Source organism: Nansenia antarctica (genome assembly GCF_963989245.1).
Source record: "Nansenia antarctica genome assembly, chromosome: 6".
Classification (NCBI taxonomy): domain Eukaryota; kingdom Metazoa; phylum Chordata; class Actinopteri; order Argentiniformes; family Microstomatidae; genus Nansenia; species Nansenia antarctica.
Genome location: NC_137676.1, coordinates 51,476,807 through 51,489,306, shown reverse-complemented (window position 1 = coordinate 51,489,306; position 12,500 = coordinate 51,476,807). Strand labels below are relative to the sequence as shown.

Sequence of the window (12,500 nt, the reverse complement as noted above, 5' to 3'; positions counted from 1 at the left end):
AAGTCCTCCCTCACATGCTTCACAGTCGCGGGGGGGGAATGATTTTATAGAGACTATCCTCTCTCTGCTTTTAAAATGAGATTTTTTTCTCTCTCTTGTTGACACATCAACAAAATCTACTCCTGGTTTTGCGGCGTGGAGTTCACTAACGTCTCTTCCTGCGGCGGCTGTGCAGAGAGACCATGTGACCTGGCGTGCAGAGAGAGCATGTGACCTGGCGTGCCTCACGACCGTATCCAAGGCCATCCAGGCTTCAAAGGAAATGTTGTTGTTGCTTTTTTTCCTGGGGGCCGCCAAATCTGAAAATGCAAAAATGCCAAAAAAATGATGTGTTGTTTTTTTGGGGGTATTTTTTTAATTGCTAGGTGCAGAATTCACTTCTTCACTGTCTCTGCTGCAAGTTTGGCTATGGGAATTGTTAATTAATGTACTCTCTCTCATTTCTCTCTCTCCCCACCACCCCAGTCTGTTCCCAGTTCTCCCGGGGAGTGTACGCCATCTTCGGCTTCTACGATAAGAAATCGGTGAACACCATCACGTCCTTCTGCGAGACGCTCCACGTCTCCTTCATCACGCCCTCGTTCCCGGCCGACGGCCTCAACCAGTTCGTGCTGCAGATGAGGCCCGACATCAAAGGGCCTCTGATCAGCCTGGTGGAGTACTACAAGTGGGAGAAGTTCGCCTACCTCTACGACAGCGACAGAGGTGAAGCTCCTTGTCGTTTTCTATCAAATAGACTGGGAATTGAAGTCTGTATCTCTACATTCTGGGAAAGCGTAGCTAACAATTCAGTCTGCCTGGAGGACAGTGCCAATGACTTGTTGCGCAATAACTCTGTGTCGCACTTTAGCGTTTCCTGTCACCACATTTGTTTGCCGAGATTAGTGATCTCATAAGGGTGTCAGCTTTGTATATAAGGGGGGTGGCTCAGAGAAGGAGGGGGCTTTGGGCCTCTGGACTTTGCAAACTCTCAATATTCAATATCAATAGAGAAGAAACCAGACTAAATCCACGACAAGCTCCTGTCAGACTAGACACACTGCCGGGGGAGGGGTGGTTTAGATCCGATTAGATTCAGATCGACATAAATGTAAGGCTCTAGGCACGGGGTCAGCCATAGTCAGCGCCCCCTGTGGTAGAGGTAGACGTGGGAAGATGGGGCACATTGTAACGCGTCAACGTTTCAGACAATGTTCCCTACTTCCCTCTCCGATTGCTGATTATTGAAGCGGTCTGAAAATATGCTGAGTACGGGAGATACGGCGGTCGGCTATGTAACAACATGTAAATAGAACGTAGAGGTCACCTACCTAATTGGAATCTGTGACCGCTACATCATATTTACATGTGTTTCAGATGGACTTCCCCTAGACTCCGCATATTTTCAGACTGGTTCAATAATCAACCGTGTCTTCAAATCCATCTACAATCTGAGTTGATACGCCATCATATTATGCTACAGTGTAGTACAGAGGTATATAGACATAACATAACATCATGTGTAGTACAGTGCTACTGTGTGTGGCTGGCGTTCTCTGACCACAGTGAGGAGAGACATCAGGGGGAGATTCGGCGGCCATGATTGAAGGACATGAAGGACAGCTTCTTTCCTGTGTTGTTAACACTACAGCCGTGCCTTTTTGACCTACTAAAACTACTCTTTACAATGCTCAAGCTGCTATTCACACACAACGACCACTAGTTGGCCGCTTGTAAATTAGTCTACTTCCTACACAGAAAAACGTCAAAATAGCTTCATACTAGCTTATCCTGTTGTGATTTTGAAAATGTAAGGATACTGGGGTGGTAGAACGCACATATCTAGGAAAATTCATGAAAGGAGGGTCCTGATTGAGAAGATGCAAAGATATAAAACATTTGTCTTTACTCACAGGGGTGGCTGTTCTAGTGTAAAATCCCCCGACTCTGTCCACCACCCTGATTGGGCGTGGTGTTTGTTTGTTTGTTGTTTGGTGTGTGTGTGTGTGTGTGTGTGTGTGTGTGTGTGTGTGTGTGTGTGTGTGTGTGTGTGGCAGGCCTGACCACCCTCCAGGTGGTGCTGGACACGGCGGCGGAGAGGAAGTGGCAGGTGACGGCCATCACGTGGGGAACCTGAAGGACGAGAGGAAGGACGAGGCGTACCGATCACTGTTCCAGGACCTGGAGCTGCGCAAGGAGAGAAGGGTCATCCTGGACTGTGAGCAGGACAAGGTCAAAGACATCATGGAACAGGTGTGTGTGTGGGGGGGCGGGCTGGGGGTGTGTGTGTGTGGGTGTGTGTGTGTGTGGGGGGGGCTGGTGTGTGTGTGTGGATGGGGGGGTGGGGTGCGTGTAGTGTGTGTGTGGTGGGGGGGCGGGCGCTGGGGGTGTGTGTGTGGGTGTGTGTGTGTGGAGGGGGGGGTGTGTGTGTGTGGGTGGGGGGGGGCGGGGTGTGTGTAGGTGTGTGTGTGGTGGGGGGGCGGGCTGGGGGTGTGTGTGTGTGGGTGGGTGGGTGTGTGGGTGTGTGGGTGTGTGTGGGTGGGTGGGTGGGTGTGTGTGTTTGTTAGTTCAGGTGTGTGTGTGTATGTATGTGTGCGTGCGTACGTGTGCACATGTGTTTGTTCGTTTAGGATGTTTCTCATGGAACGGGTGCGCGCGTGGGTGTGTGTATGGATGTGTGCCTGTGTGTTTGTTAGTTTTGGTGTATGTGTGTGTGTGTGTGTGTGTGTGTGTGTGTGTGTGTGTGTGTGTGTGTACAGTGAGTTGTTGCAGAGGTTAGATGACAGCGGTTTGTGGTTCATCATCTTGTGCTCCCCCCCCCCAGGTCATCACCATCGGGAGGCACGTTAAAGGATACCATTACATCATCGCCAACCTGGTGTGTGACTCTCTTCCTCTTATTATAATAATAATAATCATAATAATAATAATAATAATAATAACACATGACTGCAGATCATCTGGATGGAATCTGTGTGTGTGTATGGATGTACGCATGTGCGTTTGTCTCCCTCTCTCCCCCTCCCTCCTCTCTCTCCCTCTCTCTCTCTCCCTCTCTCTCTCCCTCTCTCTCTCCTCTCTCTCCCTCTTCTCCCCCTCCCTCTCTCCATCCCCCCTCTCTCCCTCCCTCCCTCCTCTCTCCCTCCCTCTCTCCCTCCCCCTCCCTCCCTCTCTCTCCCTCCCTCTCTCTCTCCCTCTCTCCCCCTCCCTCTCTCCATCCCCCCTCTCTCTCCCTCCCTCCTCTCTCCTCCCTCCCTCCCTCTCCCCCCCCCTCTCTCTCTCTCCCTCTCTCCCCTCCCTCTCTCCATCCCCCCTCTCTCTCCCTCCCTCCCCTCTCTCCCTCCCCCCTCCCTCCCTCTCTCTCCCTCCCTCCCTCTCTCTCTCCCTCTCTCCCCCTCCCTCTCTCCATCCCCCCTCTCTCTCCCTCCCTCCTCTCTCTCCCTCCCTCTCTCCCCCCCCTCTCCCCTCTCCCTCTCTCTCCCTCCCTCTCTCTCCCTCTCTCCCCCCTCTCTCCCTCCCCCTCCCTCTCTCCCTCCCTCTCTCTCTCCTCCCTCTCTCTCCCTTCCTCTCTCTCTCCAGTATTCGTCAGCCCTGTGCGTATGCGTGTGTGTGTGTAATCTGCCACCTGAGCACGTAGCAAGGCACACATCACCAGATACTTTAAACACTTTAAACACTTTAACTTGACTAATGTAGCGTCGGGTAGCTTCAACGACACGGGAGCATGAACAGATTTCTCAACATATCACTTGTCCGTCCGTTTATTGAAGATACGGCGTTTCCGTGTGGTCAGGTTGTTTCTAGTCGTGTGAAAATGTAAAGTAAACCAAGGGCAAAAAATGGCTAGGAAATAATGTCCACAAATATTGTGAAATACTGTTCTCTAGCTCGCTTTACAGGAACATGGCTGCTCAACCTCTGAATGGATCATGTGACTAACAACCATGTGACTCTAAGCAACCAATGAGAACGCCGACTTCGAACATAACAGGAACAGGCTGAAATTCTACTTAACGGCTTAGAAGGAGTGTGCTAGGACACTTCAACAGAATCGATGCATGTAACATTCCAGTGTGTGTGTGTGTGTGTGTGTGTGTGTGTGATCCAGGGGTTCGTGGACGGAGACCTGTCTAAGATCCAGTACGGAGGAGCTAACGTGTCAGGGTTCCAGATCGTGGACTTTGACGAGCCGCTGGTGGCCAAGTTTGACCAGCGATGGGAGGCGCTGGAGGAGAAGGAATACCCCGGAGCCGACAACAGGATCAGGGTAACGCTGACCTCTGACCCCCCCTCTGACCTCTGACCCCCCCCCCCCTGACCACCTCTGACCACCTCTGGAAAGTGCCTCTCTATCAATCATTGTTATTAATCCGTAGGATAGTTCATAAATAATACATCAAGTCTCTCAGGGAAAGAGGCGAGAGTTGATATTGGACAGGGCCGATGTTTAACTGTCTTTATTTAATATCCCTCTCCCTCCCTCTCCTCTCTCTCTCTGCCCTCCATCTCTCGCTCTCCCTCTCCCTCCCTCCCTCCCACCCTCCCTCCCTCTCTATCTTTCCCTCCCTCCCTTCCTCTCTCTCCCTCCCCCCCTCCCTCTCTCTCCCTCTCTCTCCCTCTCTCTCCCTCCCTCCCCCTCCCCCCCTCCCTCTCCCTCTCTCTCCCTCCCTCCCCCTCTCCCTCCCTCTCCCTCCCTCCCTCCCTCTCCCTCTCTCCCACTCTCTCCCTCCCCCTCCCTCCCTCTCTCCCACTCCCTCCCTCTCCCTCCCTCGCTCCCCCTCCCTCCCTCCCTCTCTCTCCCCCTCCCTCTCCCTCTCTCCCCCTCCCTCTCACTCTCTCCCCCTCCCTCCCTCCTTCCCTCCTCTCTCTCCCTCCCTCCCCCCCCTCCCCCCCCCCCCCTCCCTCTCTCCCTCCCCCTCCCCCCCCCTCCCTCCCTCTCTCTCTCTCCAGTATTCGTCAGCCCTGACCTACGATGCGGTCCAGGTGATGACGGAGGCGTTCCGCTTCCTCCACAAGCAGAGGATCGACTTCAGCCGGCGGGGGAACAACGGAGACTGCCTGGCCAACCCCGCCGTGCCCTGGGCGCAGGGGATGAGATAGAGCGCGCCCTCAAACAGGTTACCATGGACACCGCGGCAGAGTTGGGGGGGGTGGGGGGGTGTGGAGGGGTGAATGGGGGAAGTTCTCGGGAAGGAAACGACGTCGTTGTGACGTCGTTGGTGAGAATGCGAGAGTGTGTGCGTGCGTGCGTGTATGTGTGTGCGTGCATATGTTCTGTAGATGTGTTGACAGCAGATAACCAATGTGTGTGTGTGTGTGTGTATATGTGTGTGTGTGTATATGTGTGTGTGTGTGCGTGCGTGCATATGTGTGTGTGTGTGTGTGTGTATGTGTGTGTGTAGGTGCGTGTGGAGGGGCTGACGGGGAACATCCAGTTCGACCAGTACGGTAAACGCATCAACTACTCTGTCAACGTGATGGAGCTGAAGAACAGCGGCCCAGTCAAGGTACAGGACACACCCAGCCAGCCAATCACAGCCCACCACCCCTCCCTCTCCCACACTCTCGGCCTATCAGCCCACACCCACCCTCACAGTCAGGGGAGAGAGGGCGAGAGGGAGGGAGGGGGGGAGGGAGGGAGGGGGAGAGAGAGAGAGAGGGAGGGGGAGTGAGAGAGAGAGAGGGAGGGAGGAGGAGGGAGAGAGAGAGAGAGAGAGGGGGGAGGGAGGGGGAGAGAGAGAGGGAGGGGGAGAGAGAGAGGGAGGGGGAGAGAGAGAGAGAGGGAGGGAGGAGGAGGGAGAGAGAGAGAGGGGGAGGGAGGGGGAGAGAGAGAGGGAGGAGAAAGGTGAGAGAGAGGAGGGAGGAGGAGAAAGAGAGATGGAGGGAGGGGGAGAGAGAGAGATGGAGGGAGAGAAAGAGAGAGAGAGAGAGAGAGAGAGAGAGAGAGAGAGAGAGAGAGAGAGAGAGAGAGAGAGAGATGGAGGGCAGAGAGAGATCAGCACAAGGCGTGAGTTGTGACAGAGAGTTCTGTGTGTTTGACAGATCGGCTACTGGAATGAGGTGGATAAGATGGTGGTGACCAAGTCAGACGTCTTCCCCAACGACACCATGCCGGAGAATAAGACCGTGATCGTGACCCACCATTCTGGTAATAGCGTGGCGAGCATGTGTATGTGTGTGTGTGTGTGTGTGTGTGTGAAAAAATACAACTGTGATTGTATAATACGTTTTATAATGAGCACTCAAATGCACCGACATTGTGTGTGTGTGTGTGTGTGTGTGTGTGTGTGTGTGTGTGTGTGTGTGTGTGTGTGTGTGCGTGCGTGCGTGTGTGTGTGCATGTGCGTGTGTGTTGCAGGAGGCACCCTACGTGATGCTGAAGAAGAACGCAGAGCTGTTCTTAGACAACGACCGCTACGAAGGCTACTGCGTCGACCTGGCCGCCGAGATCGCTAAGCATTGTGGGATACGGTACCAGCTGAGGATTGTGGGAGACGGGAAGTACGGAGCACGAGACGCCGAGACCAAGATCTGGAACGGCATGGTCGGGGAGCTGGTGTACGGGTATGACCAACCACGCTCCAAAAGAATAGATCCATAATTCGCTATGACAACCCAAATAATAATATAATATATAATGTTATACTTTATTTTTCTTTTCTTTTTTTACATGAATAACAAAGAACAAAAGAACAGACAGGTCATCGTGGGTATCGCATTAAATAATAACAACCGTATCTACTACAATACTGAGATAGATAATCATAATAAATAAATAATAATACCAGCGTCTTTGAGCCCCGGAAAAGTGTTATATAAATACAATGAATTATTATTATTATTATTATTATTATTATTATTATTATTATTATTATTATTATTATTATTATACTGATAATAATTATTAAACTTGTATTTTGCCTGGTCAATTATTGAAAAGACAACCTGGTTTGGAAAGTATGCAATGAATAAAAAAAAGTGACTGCACAATTCCAAAAGTGACTTGTTCAAAGAAAGACAATAAACAGACGGTTGGTCGTCCATTTTATTAGAAATGAAACGTCAAACTTTTATCCTGCTTTTCTAAGACCCAAAGACACTTTACACAATGAGATAATTAAAACATACCCTCACTGAACACGTTATTAGGAACACCTATACACCTTCTCACTCATGCAATTATCTCATCAGCCAAATCAGCCAATCGTGTGGCAGCAGAGCAATGCATAGAACCCTGCAGATACGGACCAGCAGCCTCAGGTAATGTTCACATCAACCATCAGCATAGGGGAGAAACAGTGGTTCTGACCGTGGCAAGATTGTTGCTGCCAGACGACCCAGTTTGAGTATTTCTAAAACTACTGATCTCCTGGATTTCCATGTGCAGCAGTCTCTAGAGATTACTCAGGAAGGTACCATGAAGAAAAAACATCCCGTGAGCGAGCGGATATTCTGCGAACGGAAACGCCTCGTTGGTGTCAACGGAGAACGACCAGACTGGTTGGAGCTGACAGAAAGGCTCCGCTAACTCAGAGAACCGCCTCTGTCCAATTGTGGTTGGAGCCGAAAAAAGCATCTCAGAATGCACAACACGTGGAACCTTGAGGCGGATGGGCCATGTCGGGTTCCACTGTCAGCCAAGAACAGAGAGGCTGAGGCTTCGAGTGGGCACAGGATCACCAAAACTGGACGGTTGAAGACTGGCAAAAACCTCGCCTGGTCTGATGAATCTGGACTTCTGCTGAGGCACACAGATGGTAGGGTCAGATTTTGGCACCCAACAGCAGAAATCCCTGGACCCAACCTGCTGGTGGAGGTGGTGTGATCGTGTGGGGAATGTGTTCTTGGCACACTTTAGGCTCGTTAATACCAATCAATCATCGCTTGAATGCCACAGCCTGTTTGAAGATTGTTGCTGACCATATTGCATCCTTTCATGGCCACAATTTCCCCATCTTCTAATGGCTACATCCAGCATATGAATGCACCATGTCACAAAGCAAAAGTCGTCTCAAACTGGTTTCATGAACGTGACAATGAGTTCAGTGTTCTTCAGTGGCCTTCCCAAGTCACCGGATCTGAATCCAATAGAGATGCGGTAGAACGGGAGATTCACAGCTTGAAAGTGCACCAGAAAAAATCAGCAGGAATTGCGTGATGCAATCATGTCACCATGGACCAGAATGTCAAAGGAATGTTTCCAACATCTTGTGGAATCAGTACCATGAAAAATGTAAGCTGTTTTGAGAGCAAAGGGAGACCCTACCCAGTATTAGTATAGTTTTCCTAATAAAGTGTTGAGGGTGAGAGTTAATAATAATAACTAATAACTAATAATAACTCAGAAATAACACATAAAAAATACAATAGAGATTGTATAGGGGAAAGGCAGGGAAGCTGGTACACAGGGTCTGACTGTCTGTCGTGTGTGTTCTTTGTTTTTAACATATAACCTGATATCTTTCCAGCCCCCCCCCCCCCCTCCCCCCAAGAGGCTTTTGTCTTTTGCCAGGCCGCCAATGTAAATAAGAATGAGTTCTTATTGGCCCTGCCTGGTTAAATAAAGGTTAAATAAAAATAAATAACAATAAAAGTCTAGGTGAACATTAACGCTATCTGTGTCACTGCTACACAAACCACTGTCTACTGACCGCCACCCCCAACCACCCCACCTCTCTGTCCCCCCCCCCCCCCCCCCCCCACTACCACCCATTCTCCCTCCCACAGAAAGCGGACATCGCCGTGGCCCCTCTGACCATCACCCTGGTCCGGGAGGAGGTGATCGACTTCTCCAAGCCCTTCATGAGCCTCGGCATCTCCATCATGATCAAGAAGCCCCAGAAGTCCAAGCCCGGGGTGTTCTCCTTCCTGGACCCCTTAGCCTACGAGATCTGGATGTGCATCGTTTTCGCCTACATCGGCGTCAGCGTGGTGCTCTTCCTGGTCAGCCGCTTCAGCCCCTACGAGTGGCACATGGAAGAGTACGAGGACGGACAGCTGCCCACCAGCGAGTCCACCAACGAGTTTGGCATCTTTAATAGTCTCTGGTTCTCTCTTGGTGCCTTTATGCAGCAAGGATGCGATATCTCGCCAAGGTTGGTGTCGTGTGCGCCCCCTTACCGTGACGGCTCTGCGTGAGCGGTCCCCCCCTTTGACCTGGCGTCGGTGCATATATGTCCATCCTGTCGCTGTTGCTTATAGTGCTACTTCCCCCTACAGCCCTGGCGCTCTCTCTCTCCCTAGTCAACGCTCCTCATGTCTTGAGTCCGAACGCTAACCGCTCTGCACGGCTGGGTCTCAATGCTCGACGACGGCTTCCTTCCTCTTTGAACCCCTCTTACAGTTCTTTTTACGATCGCTAAGTCGCAGTGTTCAAAACTGGTTCACTAGTTCTGGTCCACCCTCTGGTCTGCATCTGGCCACGTCTAACATCTTCCCTGGCAATGCATCTAGTCCATTTCATTTCATTGTATATATTCTTATTCTGCTAATATTTTCTAGACATTTCAATATGATTACTGCAAAAAAAAGAATCACCAAGTCATTCTGTTTTCAATGTGTTCTTCACAGTTTTGAACAAAAGTGTGTTAACATTGGAAAAATGTGTTGCAAATACGTCCGTAGTGTTTTGCAGGTGGTGGAGTTTGAATGAGAAAAGAGTTTGTGGGTTTTGGAGAATGTGGTCATTGAATGCATTTTGTGTGAAAGCAATGTAAGATGAGTCGCTGTCAAATGTCCTTCTGTATCGCTGACTGTATGAAGAGTTTTGACAATGTGACTTCAGTTTTGAACACTGCGACTTAGCGACCGTAAAAAAACCGATAAGCCCCTTCCTACTCTTTGTCTGGAACGATGGGGACGGACAGGACAGGTGAAAGCAACCCCCCCCCCCCCCTCACTGTTTGGGATCCTCCTCCATATTGTTTTGGCCTGTCCTGTGTTTCTCAGATCGGGGTGGTGGGGGGGAGGGAAGGGGAGGGGAGGGAGGAGGCCACGTTGTATTGAGGCGCCAGCCCAGGATTTAGGGGTGTGCCACTCGGGGGGGCTGTTTTACGTCCTGAGTGGCAGGCTTCTTCCGTGAGCGTATATCCACCACGCAGAGGGGGGCCGTGAATGCATGATGTCACATCCTGTTCCTGCCTCTTTGGAGGGGTACCGTGTTTTTGCTGCATATTCCCGTTACTCTCCTCTACGCTTACGGGACTACCAGGCCTTCTATCTATCTTTCTTTCCTTTCTTCTTTTCTCGTTCTTTCTTTCTTTCTTTCTTTCTTTCTTTCTTTTTTCTATCTTATCTATCTGTCTTTATCTTCCCACCTTTTTGCTCTCTCTTTCTCTCTCTCTATGCCACAGCTCAACCAGGCAACCACTCCTCCCTCTCTCTCTCTGTCTCTCTCTCTCTCTCTGTCTCTCTCTCTCTCTCTCTCTCTCTCTCTCTCTCTCTCTCTCTCTCTCTCTCTCTCCCCCCCTCGGTCTTTCAGGATCTCCCAGGTGTATGGTTCCTTTCGCTTCTCTCCTTTTATTTTAAGCGAACTTCTGTAAAGGAGGTTGGCAGGTGTGTGTGTGCGTATGTTTGGGTAGGTGGATGTATTGTGTGTGTGTGTGCGTGTGTGTGTGTGTGTGTGTGTGTCTGCGTGCATGCATGTGCACTTGTGTGTGCGTTTCCTGAGTGTGTGTGTGTGAGTGTGAGTGCGTGCATGCATGTGTGTGTGTGTGTGTGTGTGTGCGTGCGTACCTGAGTGTGAGTGTGTGCATATGCGTACCTGAGTGAGTGTGTGCGCGTGCGTACCTGAGTGAGTGTGAGTGTGAGTGTGAGTGTGTGTGTGTGTGTGTGTGCGTGTGTGCGTGTGCGTGTGTGTGCGTGTGTGTGTGCGTGTGTGTGTGTGTGTGTGCGTGTGCGTTGCTTGACTCTGTTGATCCCCTGTCAGATCTCTGTCCGGGCGTATAGTCGGGGGGGTGTGGTGGTTCTTCACCCTCATCATCATCTCCTCCTACACCGCCAACCTGGCCGCCTTCCTCACCGTGGAGCGCATGGTGTCGCCCATAGAGGGCGCCGAGGACCTGGCCAAGCAGACGGAGATCGCCTACGGCACGCTAGACTCAGGCTCCACCAAGGAGTTCTTCAGAGTGAGTAGGAGACGCGCGCACACACACACACACACACACACACACACACGCAAGGCTCGCACAAACAGGCACACAAACAGGCGTGGACACGGACGTGCGCACACGCACGCACACACACACACACACACACACACCATCCCAGAGCCGTGTCGTGTGGTTAAGGAAAGACAGAGCAAATAGCCAGAGGACAGGCCAAATAGCCACCGTAATCAATACACATGAATGTAACATGGCCCCGTATCAGAGCATATAATGCACTCAAACCCCGTCTCATACACTGGTCAATACACACTAATACAATGGTCAATATACTTTCATACATTCGTCAATATGCTCTCATACTCTGGTCAATACTCTCGATTAAACACATTCACACTCCCAAATGATCGGGGTCAGGGGTCAAGCCATTGATAGGGTGTAGGAGAGAGGGATTGGGAGGTAAAGAAAGACTTTGGGTGCTAGCTCTCTTTCCTATAATGTGGCGGCGTTAACTGTTAACTCACTAAGTGCCAAAGAATTCCGGAACACTCACCACCTCAAGTGCCAAGTGTGTTTATGTGGTATTTACCTAGCGACAATACTTTGATTGGCTACAAAATGAGGCTGTCTTGACAAATAGTGTTTGGATGGCCAAACAGACACATTCTGGCAGCCTGGACAAATCTAGCTAGCTAGCTAGCAAGGTAGTTTCAGTACATTCTAAAACACTAGCTACTTCACAATAAATCTGTCCAGAATGCTAGCATCGGCATAGCAAGGACGTTCGAAAGACCTGATGACGTCCCCCTCACAAATGTTGGCCGCCCGGACAGTATTTGCCAGGACAAGGCCTCATCATCGATTCATTTATGCGTGAATAATAAAGTCACCCTGGGCACTCCAGAATGTCGATGACTTTGGTCGACTTTATTCAGCCTCGGCAGTAAATGAGTTAAAGGTAAGAGTTAGCATGCATGTATGGTGATTCATATTGACCTTCAACCACCCCCCCCCCACCCCCCACCCCCCAACAGAGGTCGAAGATAGCTCTGTTCGACAAGATGTGGCAGTACATGAAGAGCGCCGAGCCCTCCCCGTTCGTGAAGAAGACGGCCGAGGGGGTCCTGCGCGTGCGCAAGTCCAAGGGGAAGTACGCCTACCTGCTGGAGTCCACCATGAACGAGTACATCGAGCAGCGGAAGCCGTGTGACACCATGAAGGTCGGGGGGAACCTGGACTCCAAGGGCTACGGCATCGCAACGCCCAAATCATCGCCATTAAGGTGGGTGGAATAGTATAACAATATGCTCTATGTTGTTATAGTATCCCACCTACCCTGATGGAGCCACATTGGTTTGTATAGCAGCAGCAAGCAGGAGGGGGGCTGTGTAGCCATGGCAACACCCATTCCTGTCT

At 50.9% G+C, this 12,500-nt stretch overlaps 1 protein-coding gene across 1 annotated transcript in view; it reads left to right on the top strand.

Moving 5' to 3' along the window:
• The window catches only part of LOC308159584 (glutamate receptor 2-like), a gene marked incomplete at both ends in the record, with an annotated part of 25,793 nt that overhangs the window by 9,786 nt on the left and 3,507 nt on the right, over positions 1-12,500 (top strand). The window contains 15 exon segments of the mRNA XM_080533400.1: positions 466-705; positions 2,037-2,099; positions 2,102-2,232; positions 2,804-2,857; positions 4,088-4,246; positions 4,930-5,068; positions 5,071-5,096; positions 5,382-5,486; positions 6,022-6,117; positions 6,119-6,127; positions 6,338-6,539; positions 6,542-6,543; positions 8,707-9,074; positions 10,907-11,105; positions 12,119-12,366. Coding sequence (XP_080389526.1) covers positions 466-705; positions 2,037-2,099; positions 2,102-2,232; positions 2,804-2,857; positions 4,088-4,246; positions 4,930-5,068; positions 5,071-5,096; positions 5,382-5,486; positions 6,022-6,117; positions 6,119-6,127; positions 6,338-6,539; positions 6,542-6,543; positions 8,707-9,074; positions 10,907-11,105; positions 12,119-12,366 — 2,041 coding nt within the window.